This window comes from Perca fluviatilis, chromosome 15 (assembly GCF_010015445.1).
Source record: "Perca fluviatilis chromosome 15, GENO_Pfluv_1.0, whole genome shotgun sequence".
Classification (NCBI taxonomy): Eukaryota; Metazoa; Chordata; class Actinopteri; order Perciformes; family Percidae; genus Perca; species Perca fluviatilis.
Genome location: NC_053126.1, coordinates 18,668,364 through 18,681,981, shown reverse-complemented (window position 1 = coordinate 18,681,981; position 13,618 = coordinate 18,668,364). Strand labels below are relative to the sequence as shown.

Here is a 13,618-nt window from a genome sequence, read left to right as displayed (position 1 = left end):
AATCACATTTGTCCTGTTGTTGGAGATATCTGAGCGCATTTCACAGCTCCATAACATCCAGCATCAACATTCCATCATTTTATACTGTAAGCCTTCAATAACTATTTTATTCCGGATTCACACTTCCCTCTCCTCTGACTTAAGGCTGGCCAGCTTGGCTTGTGTTCATACTGGGAGCCCAACCAAATCATATGCCCTTCTCCTGATCTGGTGCCTCAACCTGACACACTGTATCAGGTTATCTTGCGTGTATCCAAATGTGTGTGTATGCGTGTGTGTGCTAATGGAGAATCATGTGTCATCTCCTGGAAAGAGGGGAAGAGACGGGCAGAGGAGGGCGTAGAGGAAGACAGTGAAAGAGAAGGAATGACTGGGGGAGAGTTTATAAGACAAAGAATACCATTGTAGTTTTTCTAGTTGTTTCATTTTTCATTAAATGGTCAAAAAGGAAATTACAGACAATATTTGGGTGATGGCTTGTATTGCTCTTTGAGGATTATGCTGATATGCTTTTTGTGCTGACTTCAGCTCTTTCAGAAACCATATATGGAGGGAGGGCTTTTCTCTTTTTTCCCTTTACTAGCGTGGGCTGAGGGAGTGAGCTCTAAAAATAAAACATATGTTCCTCCAGGTCTGTGGGAGCAGGGGGCCCCAGCGTATTGTTTTGGGATATGGGGGAGGACAGGGAGGATCTGGCCTGGAGAAAGATACTGCAGAGTGGATACAGACAGAGGAAGAGCAGAGGGGGCAGGGCTGCTGTACTTTCAAGAAAAGAGTTAAGAAAATATCCTCTCTCGCATACGAATATGTGCTTGTTTTTTTGTAATTTATACATGTCAAAAGGAAAGGAAATTGAAATTATATTCAGTTACCTTCTCCCCTTTCCTGTAACCATTGGAGGTTAAAATGTGGGGCAGTATGTTTGTGTGTGTCACATGAAATTGTCTGGAGTGTGTCTCAGATGGGGTGAGGGGTGGTCAGGATTACTGCCCATAATACTGAGTACACCCCAGCTGAAAAGGTGCATCCATGAGCCTTTTTATTGATTTACAAAGCCCTCAGGGAACCAGTAGGGATAAGGGTTAAAAGTATCTGAAGAAGGGGCAGTGTTCTTGCTTTTGTGTGTGTGTGTGTGTGTGTGTGTGTGTGTGTGTGTGTGTGTGTGTGTGTGTGTGTGTGTGTGTGTGTGTGTGTGTGTGTGTGTGTGTGTGTGTGTGTGTGTGTGTGTGTGTGTGTGTATTGTAGGGATAACTGAGTCAAAGAAGCGTATCCATCAAGCCATTAAGCTAAAGCAGGAAGACCAGCAGCTAAGAGCTCATCTTGGTGAGGAACGAGTTAAAGCCAGCTGACTGAGATGTGTGGGGGAGTTTGCACAGTGCAAAGAAGGGGAAATGAAGGGATATTAAAGGGAGAAATAAGCATGAGCGCTGAGGGGGCTTGATATATCACGTGTCTGGATTTAGCACCAGTCCTCCTACCTCCTACTGCTGTATCTTTGTAGACTGTTCAGCAAAGTGGAAGAGGAAAATGGGGGAGGTGTGTGTGCGTGTGTGTGTGTGTGTGTGTGTGTGTGTGTGTGTGTGTGTGTGTGTGTGTGTGTGTGTGTGTGTGTGTGTGCGCGCGCGTGAGCAAGAAAAGCAAGAGAAAGAGAGTAAAGTACAAGAAAGATATATAACATATGCAAAATAAATGAATAAATAAAGAGAGTGCATGAGCTGTATCCAAATACTAGGGGCATTTAGTGATATCATGACACTATCAAAACTGATCTCCCCTCAGTTTTTGTGAAGTCAGCCATGGTGTAATGTTCACTCACTACTAATGAAGATTGCTTTCAAGGTAGTAAGCATATAGCATAGTAAGCTGTAACACTTTACTCTACAGTCTACACTGACAGTGAGGATCCATACAAATATAATGTGAATATTTAAAAATATGATTAATTTTTACATAATAAACAGCCCAAAAAGTAAAGTAGCCTAACCAGCTACTGCTTAACTTTTAATGTAGTAATAAAATACTAAGTACTTTTACTTTTGATAATACTTCATATTTAATAATACTGAAATTGAATTTTGAATGCAGGACTTTAACTTGTAAAGAGGTGTTATCTGAATACTTCCTCCATCATAAAGTGCAGTGAAGTAAACAGATTTTGCGTTTTTTAGAGTCTATAATTTTATAAAATTTCTGAATGAATTGTAGGCTATTCAGATGTCCAATTTTCCTATATGTAACTGTAGGTCAAATTTAATATTGTTATATCATAATAACACTCAGAGGACAAGGCAGAAGATTTTAATGACCAAGCATAATTTAAGTCTGTTTACACTCATTGTTGAGTAATTCCCAGTATGTATAGGCCTAGGCCTACTACAGCAGTGATTTAAAAAAAAAAATACCCTTACTAATGAGCACAGACAGTCGTTAAATGAGTATTGCCGGGACATCATGGTGTTCTGGATTATTTAATAACTATCATCAGAGACGGTTTAGAAAGGACATGTGACACTTTGCCAGTATGGAGGGGCGTGAGTTGCAGGCGTGTCATTCCGAGGAGTGTCTGTGTTCAGCCAATCACAATTTATCCGTGGATCGGTGGGCGTGACCGCCCCGCCCACACTATCCTCTCCCAGCTGCAGCACGCTTTTGTTCAAACTCAGAAGTCAGACAGACAGTCGTACGTTTACAGAGGTGCGAGTTCTACATTACTCACCAAATGTGCTTTTAAAACGCTGACAAAAAACAGTGTCGCTCTTGTCAAGCGCATTCAACTTGATTTTTAACCTACAGTGCCAGTTTTGGAAACTACATTTGGTTTTGTTGTACTTTGATCGTTTCAAGTTGTTCAAACAGGGACAGCAAGGTGTCCTGTGCGAGGGAGTAGAAGGAAGGATTTTTCTTTAACCCAGTTCTCTGTTGGCTTTGCTGGAGTATGACTGCTGTCATGTACAGTTAGCCTACTAGACATTTTCTTTGACAGAAAGGAGAGAGTAAGTTTATGCTACCCTTCATCCTCCTCGCTGGATATCTATGGAGAGGGTGTCCTGTATGCTCTCACGCAGCTCTTGGAGTTACTTGCGGCCGAGACAGTACCGTGAATGTTGAATTCACCGACCTGGATAGCAGAAGACGACACACTTAACCTCATTTGAATGCCTTTGCAAGGAGTTTGCTGGTTTCTGTGCTGCAGGCAGGGCTTTAGTTTGCTCGGACGGGACTATGGGGAGAAAGAGGAGGAAGCGTCTTTTGAATTGCGCAACAAGGAGGACTTGACTCCCAATGGACGGGTAAAAACTCTCCACCTGCACTAGATCACTACAACTCCTGTGCATACACCTACACAGTTCATAGAATACTTTTATTGAATAGGCCAATATAGGCTACATTTAAGTTAAGTTCAAGTAGTGGCTGTAAAAACCGTCCTGTACGTCTTCTTGCACAGTATACCATGAACAACATTTAATAAAACAGGCTCAGCTTCAGGAGCATAATTTCAGTTTTGTGCAAACAGATATGGTTACAGTTTTTGACATGAAAATTATTACTTTTGAAAACTAAATATGGATTGGAACCTAAAGATATAATAGGGAATGCAACCTGTGCTCATAAGATTGCCCATATATTAAAGTTGAAAGCTACAGTGTTCATATGTTGGCTGTTAACTTTGTTGTCTGTGGGAATTCTTTTATCGTCTGTGGGAATTAACAACTTGTTCAGTGCAATCACAGATGCAGGATAGAGAATGTGCTGCAGCTGGCCAGCTTGACGTTTAGGTTTGCATGGTCTTAGGCTTGGGCAACATTGAGCAATCCCAATCACACGCACACACACACACACGCTCACACGCTGTAAACCCAGTGTGTTGAAGTGATCCTGTGTGTTTGGCCTCCTTCTGCTCAATTGCAAATAAGACTGCTGCCTTGTCTTCTCTGTAATGTTAGTCATCTGATCAGGCACAGAGAGTTCAGCATTGTCCACCCACTTGTGAGGGGGCATTGTTTGAATTGAGGTAGGCTCTATCTGTATGACCCAACGCACAGCTCTTTATGTACAGTCGCTTATAAATATCCACCCTTAAATATTTATTGAAACTGTGCGCTATTCCTCACATCAGACTCACTCTTTTTAAGCAGAGTCAGTGTCATACATTCTCATACATACATTGTTTTGCCTTTCCAAGCTTAATTTGCATTATTTGTTATATGGTATCATAGGCCTAGGTATTCTGTGCTGCTGAGACATGGCTTAACACTAACAGCGTGGTCTTGGAGATGAAAGTAATACCACCTGGAGCCGCCTACTTGCATATCCTGCTTATCTATTTACTGGCCCTTTTGTCTGCTTGCAACCAACCAGCGCAACACCCCAGTGATTTGCATGAAAACATTGGTAACAGATAAGTGTTACACAGTGCCTGAACAGAAGTCCAACAGTACCAGCAACCGCCAGATAAGAGCAACATCTGTTGCTCAGGGGCATCAAGAGAGGTGTTGGTGTATAGTACTCTTCTCCTTGGCAAACATCCCAGTCTTGGTCATAATGCACCATCTGCCTTGGCATTGGCTGTCTAAGTAACCCAACTGTACTCCATATTCACGATCAATACGAGATCATTAACATGTCCCAATGGAGATGCCTGATGGCCTTTTTAAAGTGAGACGCAGAGGTCTCCTTTTCCTGTAACTTTCCCGGATCCCACATTAAAATGTAACCTATGCTCCGTCTGCAGAATTGTGCTCCTCTGGGTGACTTGGGTGCAACGCTGGTTTATTGAATTGTTGATGTGTTGTTTAAGAAGAACGTGGCTCTATATAATGATGACCTTGATTTGAGGGATTGCATTCTGGCCTACCTTTCGTCTCACTAGAAGATAAGTTGCATAGGATACTGCTGCATTTTAATGGTTATTCCTGAGGCCAGTTCAAATTTGAAGAAGCTGGTGTAATTTTTACACAAGGAAAAACTCCTAAAACAAAAGTTTCCCTTTGCCATAATTTTTGGTGTACATGGCAGTGCAAAACTGACTCATGTGAAGCTCATAATGCTTCTCTGTCTTTAGAGCATTTCTTTCCCCTACAGTGGTGTTACATCACTGGTTAGTAGGGGTGCACATTCAGAAAATGTCACGATTCGATTAAATATCGATTTTCGATTCAAAAACGATTCTCGATTTAAAAAAAAAAAAAAAAAAAAAAAAAAAAGATTCACAGTATGTAAATGTAGTTAGACTACTTTTCCCATGTGATTGCAGTAGACGTACAATAAAAAAAAATATATGAATAGATTTTTGGAATTCTATGAATCTATTTTGAACCGGTAGAGCTTGAATCGTGATTCTTTGCACACCCCTACTGATTAGAGTCTTTGTTTTATTAATTTCTTGCTAATAAATATTCGTATAAATTGACTTAAAAATTCATAAAAATAATAGTCTCCCTGTATTAATCTGAGTGATATATTTCCATTAGATAAACATACACGTAACCTAACGTTTTATTAATCTATAATGGGGTCTGTTCAGTTTATCAGATTACTTAATAGGAGGAACCACTTGATTGACTGATGTAATTGACAGTGTTTTACCTAAGCAAACTGCTCTTTTGGACTAAACATGCCTTTTTTGTTATAAATCCACCCAGGTGTTCTAAAGTTATTGATTCCCTGATGCTTAAAGGTAATCAATGCACTTCCACTAATCCAGTTTCCTTTTGATCTGTGTCACTGTTTCATGCTGGGTATTGTAACTGTGTCAATAGTTCACACTGGGCCAATAATTAAAACCACAGCTGAAACACTCTAAGCCAATATCATCAGCTGACCCTCTCTTAAGCAATGCAATTTGTTACTAGTCCACAGCCATTCCCCTCGTAATATACAGATCTAACTGATACTGTTTGGCTTTCTATGGTGTCAACGGAGGGGGTGGGGTGCAGGGTTGAAGATGGTCTACAATGTGTCCTAGCCGTGTGTGTGTGTGTGTGTGTGTGTGTGTGTGTGTGTGTGTGTGTGTGTGTGTGTGTGTGTGTGTGTGTGTGTGTGTGTGTGTGTGTGTGTGTGTGTGTGTGTGTGTGTGTGTGTGTGTGTGTGTGTGTGTCTCTCTCTCTCTCTCTCTCTCTCTCTCTCTCTCTCTCTTTTTTTTTTTTTTTTTTTTTTTCTCTCTGGGCTTTGTAACACTAAAATACTCCATTTAGTAGGCCTCTGTCCAGCTCCTGCCAGGGGTGACCACAGTAACCCACAGGTGTGGGGGAGTCTTCCTGGCTCAACACATCTAAAACCTTCACCACGACCTGTTGTGTTGTTTCCAAACATGCTTCTAGAGGATGCCATGATGTGTAGCATCCACAGCACCAAAGCCATAGATGACACTCTGTTCTTTGCCAGGACTTATTCTCACTGTGGTTGGAATCATCAGTCAGTGCTGACGTTTGCCCTTAAGAGCACAGGGCCATGTCAGAACCCTTCCCCTGCATGTTTACAGTCCTCATTCAAAGAAACTGCTCTCCAACAGCTGCCCAAACAGTTACACTGAGCTGAATGCCTCTAGTGTTGGGACAGCAAGGCACTAATTTTAGGACAGGACATCTGTCATTCTTTCTTCTTTCCATGTTTCCAATGAAACTTTATTCCGTTTTTATGCAATGTGAAGTCACGTTTACCAATAAACCACCACCACAAGTGGTGTTTAGGCCTGCACTGTTGTAAGTGTGGGCCGGGGTACCGCAGTGCATCCTGTTACTTAGAACAAATAGGCACAGTCCGGCTTTGCTGAGAGCGGGTCCCATTAACCGTCACTACTGGTACGCTGGTTTATATTTGGTTTCCGTTGCGTCTCTGCCTCACCACCTCCAGGCCACACATCTGGTCTTCAGGCCGACACTGGCTGAGCCCAAGCATTTCCTCCTGGTTACTCAACCTCCCAGGAGAGCTGAAGGGAGAGAGAGAGAGAGAGAGAGAGAGAGAGAGTAGACGGGGTGAGCAAGAACGGAAGTCAGCCATGGAACGAACACATAACGGCATCTTTCCCTCAATGCTCTGCTTTCGTCTGCAGTGATTCATCCCCTGCCCGTCCAAAGGGAGAGCTTTTGCCAGTGCTCTGCATCGCACGCTATCCTTGTTCCTCATCCCACAGCCCATTAACTCTATTGGAAAGCTATTTTTCTGTAAATTGTCACGTTTTGTAGAGGATGACTCAAAATATTCTAACTTGATCGATCTGAACCATTAGTTTATTTGATAATCTGATTAGTCTATATCATGAAATTACAGCTTTGCAGTTGTTGAAGTGATTAGTATGGATTTGTCGTTTTCAGTCATGGCTGTCTGAATTTTCTCCTCTGGGGCTGTTGTCTTGGTTAAATCATGTATGCTTTAACAGACAGCGGTAAGGACATACAGTATTCAGTTATTCTTGCCTGTCTGCTTTGACATTTACAGTACATACAGAGTTAAACATTAATCAAATCTTATTATCCAAACCCTCATATTTCCCTCATTCAGTCCATCTACCTTATAAATTTAACACCGTCTCCATACTAGCCTATACATTTACAGTTCATGTTTTCTTTGTTATTTTCGAGCCACCCAAAAAGAGCTGTAGACCTTTTTTTGCAGGGCTAGGGCTATACTTAGGCTGGTTTGCCCAGTAGTAAAGTGTGGTGTATGAACTGTGAGGGGCCCAGAGCTGACCTGGATAGAGTTTCAGGTAGGCCAACACCCCCGAGCTGGGCCGGGGCAGCCACAGGAGCTGGCTCAAGGCTGTGGCTCACAGAGACAACAAGTCAGGCCACGGGGACACACAGTGCTGCCCTGCACACCAGGGAATCGGTCGAAATTGCACACAGGCAAGCTCTGATGTCTGATGGGGTTTTCCAAGGTCAAGTTGGGAATCCAGGGGCCTGAGTGCCGTGAAAGGAAACATCCTCTCCCATTGCCTGCCTAACAGGGAAGTTCTGGAATGAAAAGTTCATTGTTCCACCCATGAAATTTGATTTTACGTGTCTGCCAGTGGCAGCCCCATTTGTAGTCCGAAGCATTAACTCCAGTTTCCATACAAAACTTATGTCCAAGAAAGAGGGAATGCGATTAGATATGAGCAGCTGGATTACAGTCGAGAAAACTTTTCTAACATTTAGCTAGTCATTTGTGTAAGGTAAGATTTTGGGTTGTGTTCATTAGATAATCAACATTAGTACGCTATAATTTTACTACACAAAGTGCTGATTTTATGCAATCCCTGTCCAGAGGCTCTGTCTTTCCCACTTGTTTTTATCAAGCTAACAGCCAACTTGTGACACTATAAACATGTGGATAGACAAGATGAACAGTTCCTGTTGTAAGTGCAATCTCAAAGACTAGGGTTATTTTTAGGTTAACAACCTTCTCAGAGAAATGACTGATCTGAATAAAAGCCTTTAGGGGTTAGCTGGTTGGGGTGCATGCAGCTATTACACAAATTATTCCAATGTTCCCGGCTCCTATATTAAATGTGCCCGTTTTGCATGCCATATTTCTCGCCACCAGCTCACCCCTTGCAAGGGAAAGCCAAGCATTACAGGAACAGAGCAGCTATGTGCTGAGACTGCCAGGAATGGCTGCATGCTCTACTGTAACATGGCCACTGAACACAAACTATTGAGGGATCACTCCAACCTGTTGGATAGTTCTAAGGACCGACTACTGTTTGTGTTGCATTATCATCTATTTACCCTATTCTCTCTCTTCTGTTGACAGAGTCCAGCTGAAGTGACTGTTTCTCAACCAACTCGCACAGCCAATGGAACAAATGGGTAAGGAGAGATGGAAACAGATTTTTTAAACCTGAATTTTAGGAAGTAATAGTTCCTTATTTTACTCTTATACTTCCTCTTGCTGCTGGGGGGTTATGCAATCACTTGATTTTCACTTCATCTGTTTTCTCGTGGGGCTCTCCTCCTAAACGTTGGCTTTGCTTTTGTTTGAGGCTGCATTGGCCAATAATATAGCAATCTTCAACCTATAGATGATTGTGACCAATCACAGGTTAACTCCAGCTTCCAGATCGACAAATCCAATCACGTTGGAAGGCTGTATGCTAAAACTGCCCATTACAAGGAACCACTATGCGTCTTACAAATAATTGAATTCAAATGGTCATGGGGTTGACAAGTGAATGCTAGTGCCAATGAAAAGGAGTGATTCATGGAGGGCTGGATCCAGACTATTAGTGCAGGGCTGTGATCTCAGACAGTGATGTAGCCAGGCTCTGCTCCACTCTGTCTCTGGCATCATGCCCTTATCATCCCCCCCGCCCCTCTTCCCTCACCCACAATCTCTACTGTACATCTGCCGACTCATAGGCAATGAGTCAGAAAGCTAGACTTGTCGGACTATCATACACCACAAATGTGTATAGACGAGGGTCTGCAACAATTCTCAACAAGAAGAGAGCTGCATCAGGAAGTGGGTAGCGGAGCTGAAGCTGTAACATTTTGTTGCAGTCATACAGGACATGCCGTTTCTTGAGGCTTGAGGGACAGAAGTAAGGCACGAAGTAAGGAGGGAGGCTGGGTGACTCAGTCCTACCTCAGCAGCACTCCCAGAGGTGTGGCTCAGAGAGGTGTGTGTGTGTGTGTGGGGGGCTCAGAGGTGTGTGTGTGTGTGTGGGGGGGCTCAGAGAGGTGTGTGTGTGTGTGTCACACTTCTAGATTGTAGTGGAGGTGGCCCCAGGCCACATGGCATAATTAACTACTGGTTTTGAAGGGAGTGTGATAAAAGCCTGGCTGTAATCATCACACTGAGTGCAGAGATTAGAGAGTGTACTGCTTGGTCATTACCTGGCCAATGACTGGACACGCCCAGATGTTCAAATGTATAGAGGGATAGCCAAACCAGGCTCTGATAAGTGAGGGCATTGTGATGTAGCAGATGGTGCCATATCCTTTTATCTTCAGTCTAATGTAACAGGCAGGGCAGCTTTTACTTTTTTTAAACTTTTATTGAGCTATTGAATTGAACTGTCCAGAAGGAGACATTAATCTAAACTATTAGTTTGAATGACGACACAGATGTGATGGTGATGAATTGGAGGGAGTTATGTTTGTCCTACTAGACTGAGGTCAATATGGTAATGCTCCGATAATTCATGATGCTGCTGGCCTGATGTGGTTAGGAATGGAGATAGGCCAGCCTCTGTTAAAACAGAGTGGTGGGTATACACATCTGAGTGTAGGCCATTTCAGGGTTATCATAATAGTACATTTAGGGCGCCTTTCAGAACGCCCAAGGTCGCCTTACAATGCGTAAGGTGTTCTCCCAGAATATGTGGTTATAATGAAGTATTACCAATGTATTTTATATACAGTAACATTGTATGCACATTCATAGTCACTCTCAATTTGGAAAATACCATAATTTCTGTGTGTTGTACATTTTGAGCCAATAGCTGCAGGGCACATGCACAGTCAACTTTAGTCATTATCAGTACTATGTTTTTCTCATATAGTAAAAATTACACACAAAATATGCTCAAAACATCTTGCTATCACTCACAAAATGTGACACAGAAAAAGCTAGTGTACATTTTCAGTAACAAGGTGGAAAGTTTTAGATGGTTTTGTACTAATAATTTTTATTAAATCTGTCCATTTATTGAGAGATTTATTTTACAAGATAGATTTTTTTTTTGAGATAACTGACATTGGACTGCATCGGTTTCGAGACATTGGACATTAACCTGACATGGTTCTGCAGCTATGCATTCTGTGATTTGTGAACCGAGAAACTTTGAAAAATGACCACAATTCAATGTTATATGCCTGAAGATGGTCCAGTACCAAAACGTTGCCTATAATTAATTCTTCATATTTTTTGCAAATAAGACAGTGTGCGGGAGGTTTTCTTTGACCTACTTGTCCTCCTCCTACGCACCCGTCTCACGTTGTAGATGTGCCAAGTATTTTTCTGTATATCAAACGTACCGCAACAGTGGATTATTATGTTTTAACTCGGGACAGAAAGGCTCTTTTAGTTGACTAATGTGTAACTGCGGAGACCAATCTGGAGAGGCTGGAAAGTTTTCAAATGATAATATTACTTTGGCCTATGTCAGGAGTGCTGTAACCAATTAGTTGTGTGTTTGCACTGACCTCTCGCAGTCACAGGCGGCTTACTAAGGGTGTGGGTGATGGACATATCTCTGCTGGCGGACAGCGCCGGTCTCCCCGGTCTGTCTCTCAGTCAGCACAAAGTGCCAAGCACCCTGCTCCCTCCTGCTGTGCCCACACTCAAATCTGTCTTAAATCATTACTGTTTTTTCATCCTCACTTTCCTGACTCTCACGTTCCTTCTCATAGCTGGGACAAACTATGCCAGAAGAAAGGGAACACTTGAGGACTTCTCCATCTCTCTTTCTCACCCTTTTTTCTGTATGCTTTCTCATTAGCCCCCTTTCTGCTTTGAAGACTTTTGACAGATATTTTTTGGTGTTTGCTGCAATGGCTGAAAGAGACTAATGTTTCAGAATGGGTTTCATGCGTGTGAATTTATGCATGTGTGTATGCATGAAACGTGGGTGTTTGCGTTTAAAAGCTTAGAAGTGGGTCAACCATCACAAACTAGCCCTGTTTACAACGTCAGCAAATATAGAACGTTTTAATTCACAAGTCTCACCATCAGGGTGACTTCATTCAAACTAAGGGGCCGTCCACACGGAAACGTTTTTTTGTGCAAACGCACGTTTTGCCTCGTTTGGGCCGGCCGTCCAGACGAATCCTTTAAACGCACTGCCTGAAAACGCACTTTTTTGAAACGTGGTCTCAGGGTGAAAAAAATCGAAAACGGCTCTCGTTTGGCTTCGTATGGATGGTGAATACGGATACGACCCCGTATCGATGATGTCATCGCCACACCCCTCGACCTCTAGTGCACGGACACACACGACTTCACTCGCTGCGGTGAAGCTAAACGAGCGTATCCCATCTCCAGCTGACTTCATCTAAATACTTTGTCTCTGCTCCCTGACACTTCCCTCTGCCCTGCCGGTCCTGGATTCTACACAAGATATATTGCTAACGTTATGTAGCCAACGTTAAACATCGCTAAAGTAGCTGACCGCTACAGCTGTGACGTAGCTAACGTTAGCTGCTATGGTTGTTTATAAAGTGGAAGTAGACAACTTATCAACTAGCTAGCTAGCTAATATGTCTGCTTATCAACTCCTTGAACTGATTATAGTAACTTTTACCACGGTTTATTGTCGAAAGGCTAACGCCAGAAAACCGTAGATTATCAAAAAGACATCACTCATGGATCATTGATGTTTGTTTGACTGCTGATGTTAGCTAGCAGAGCTAACGTTAGCTCTGCTAGCTAGCGCGCTGCAATCATGTCCGATGGCAGACAGAATTGCAAAATAAAAAGCAATCCAACAGCATATTATACAATGTAAACAAAGACACGTTTTTCACTGCAGTCAAGCCAGCCTCCACTTCAAAATGAGCGGTCAAACTAGCCACCCCTATATTTCGCGGTGCGCGTATACACTTGCTATTACGGTGAGACCGTCAAAACTAAAAACAGGGAATTTTCCGACGAAGGCAATTTCCCATTCATTTATTCTGTCTGCCTGCCTGTCTGTCTGTCTGTCTGTCTGTCTGTCAGAAAGAGAGAAAGAAAGATTTTAGCACACCTCACAACCTGTCATTGCATGATATGCTGAATTCCAAAATAAGAGCCCCCCCAAAACTCATATATATACGCTGTTTTGTCTACACATTCAGAAAATTATAAAAATAAAAGTCCTAGCTTCCACAGACCAATTTCACCTCAGATGGAGAGGACACCTTCTCAAGGTGTCAACTACAATGTTTCAGGACATTCTGATGTTGTTTTCCAAAATAAGAGCCCCCCAAAACTCATATATTAGCTGTTTTGTCCATACATTCAGAAAATCATAAAAATAAAAGTCCTAGCTTCCACAGACCAATTTCACATCAGATGGAGAGGACACCTTCTCAAGGTGTGATCTACAATGTTTCAGGACATTCTGATGTTGTTTTCCAAAATAAGAGCCCCCCAAAACTCATATATTAGCTGTTTTGTCCATACATTCAGAAAATCATAAAAATAAAAGTCCTAGCTTCCACAGACCAATTTCACATCAGATGGAGAGGACACCTTCTCAAGGTGTCAACTACAATGTTTCAGGACATTCTGATGTTGTTTTCCAAAATAAGAGCCCCCCAAAACTCATATATTAGCTGTTTTGTCCATACATTCAGAAAATCATAAAAATAAAAGTCCTAGCTTCCACAGACCAATTTCACATCAGATGGAGAGGACACCTTCTCAAGGTGTCAACTACAATGTTTCAGGACATTCTGATGTTGTTTTCCAAAATAAGAGCCCCCCAAAACTCATATATTAGCTGTTTTGTCCATACATTCAGAAAATTATAAAAATAAAAGTCCTAGCTTCCACAGACCAATTTCACCTCAGATGGAGAGGACACCTTCTCAAGGTGTGATCTACAATGTTTCAGGACATTCTGGTGTTGCTTTCCAAAATAAGAGCCCCCCAAAACTCATGTATATGCTGTTTTGTCTACACATTCAGAAAATCATAAAAATAAAAGTCCTAG

At 42.2% G+C, this 13,618-nt stretch overlaps 1 protein-coding gene across 3 annotated transcripts in view; it reads left to right on the top strand.

The window, feature by feature from the left end:
- Nucleotides 1-2,642: 2,642 nt before the first annotated feature.
- The window catches only part of plekhh3 (pleckstrin homology, MyTH4 and FERM domain containing H3), a 38,132-nt gene continuing 27,156 nt past the window's right edge, over nt 2,643-13,618 (top strand). For 2 of the 3 annotated variants that reach the window (XM_039823654.1, XM_039823655.1), the window contains exons 1-2: nt 2,643-3,290; nt 8,734-8,789. In XM_039823654.1, the coding sequence (XP_039679588.1) occupies nt 3,156-3,290; nt 8,734-8,789 (191 nt within the window). In that variant the 5' untranslated portion in view covers nt 2,643-3,155. The remainder of the gene's footprint in view (nt 3,291-8,733; nt 8,790-13,618) is intronic. The other variant, XM_039823653.1, reaches the window with a different exon arrangement.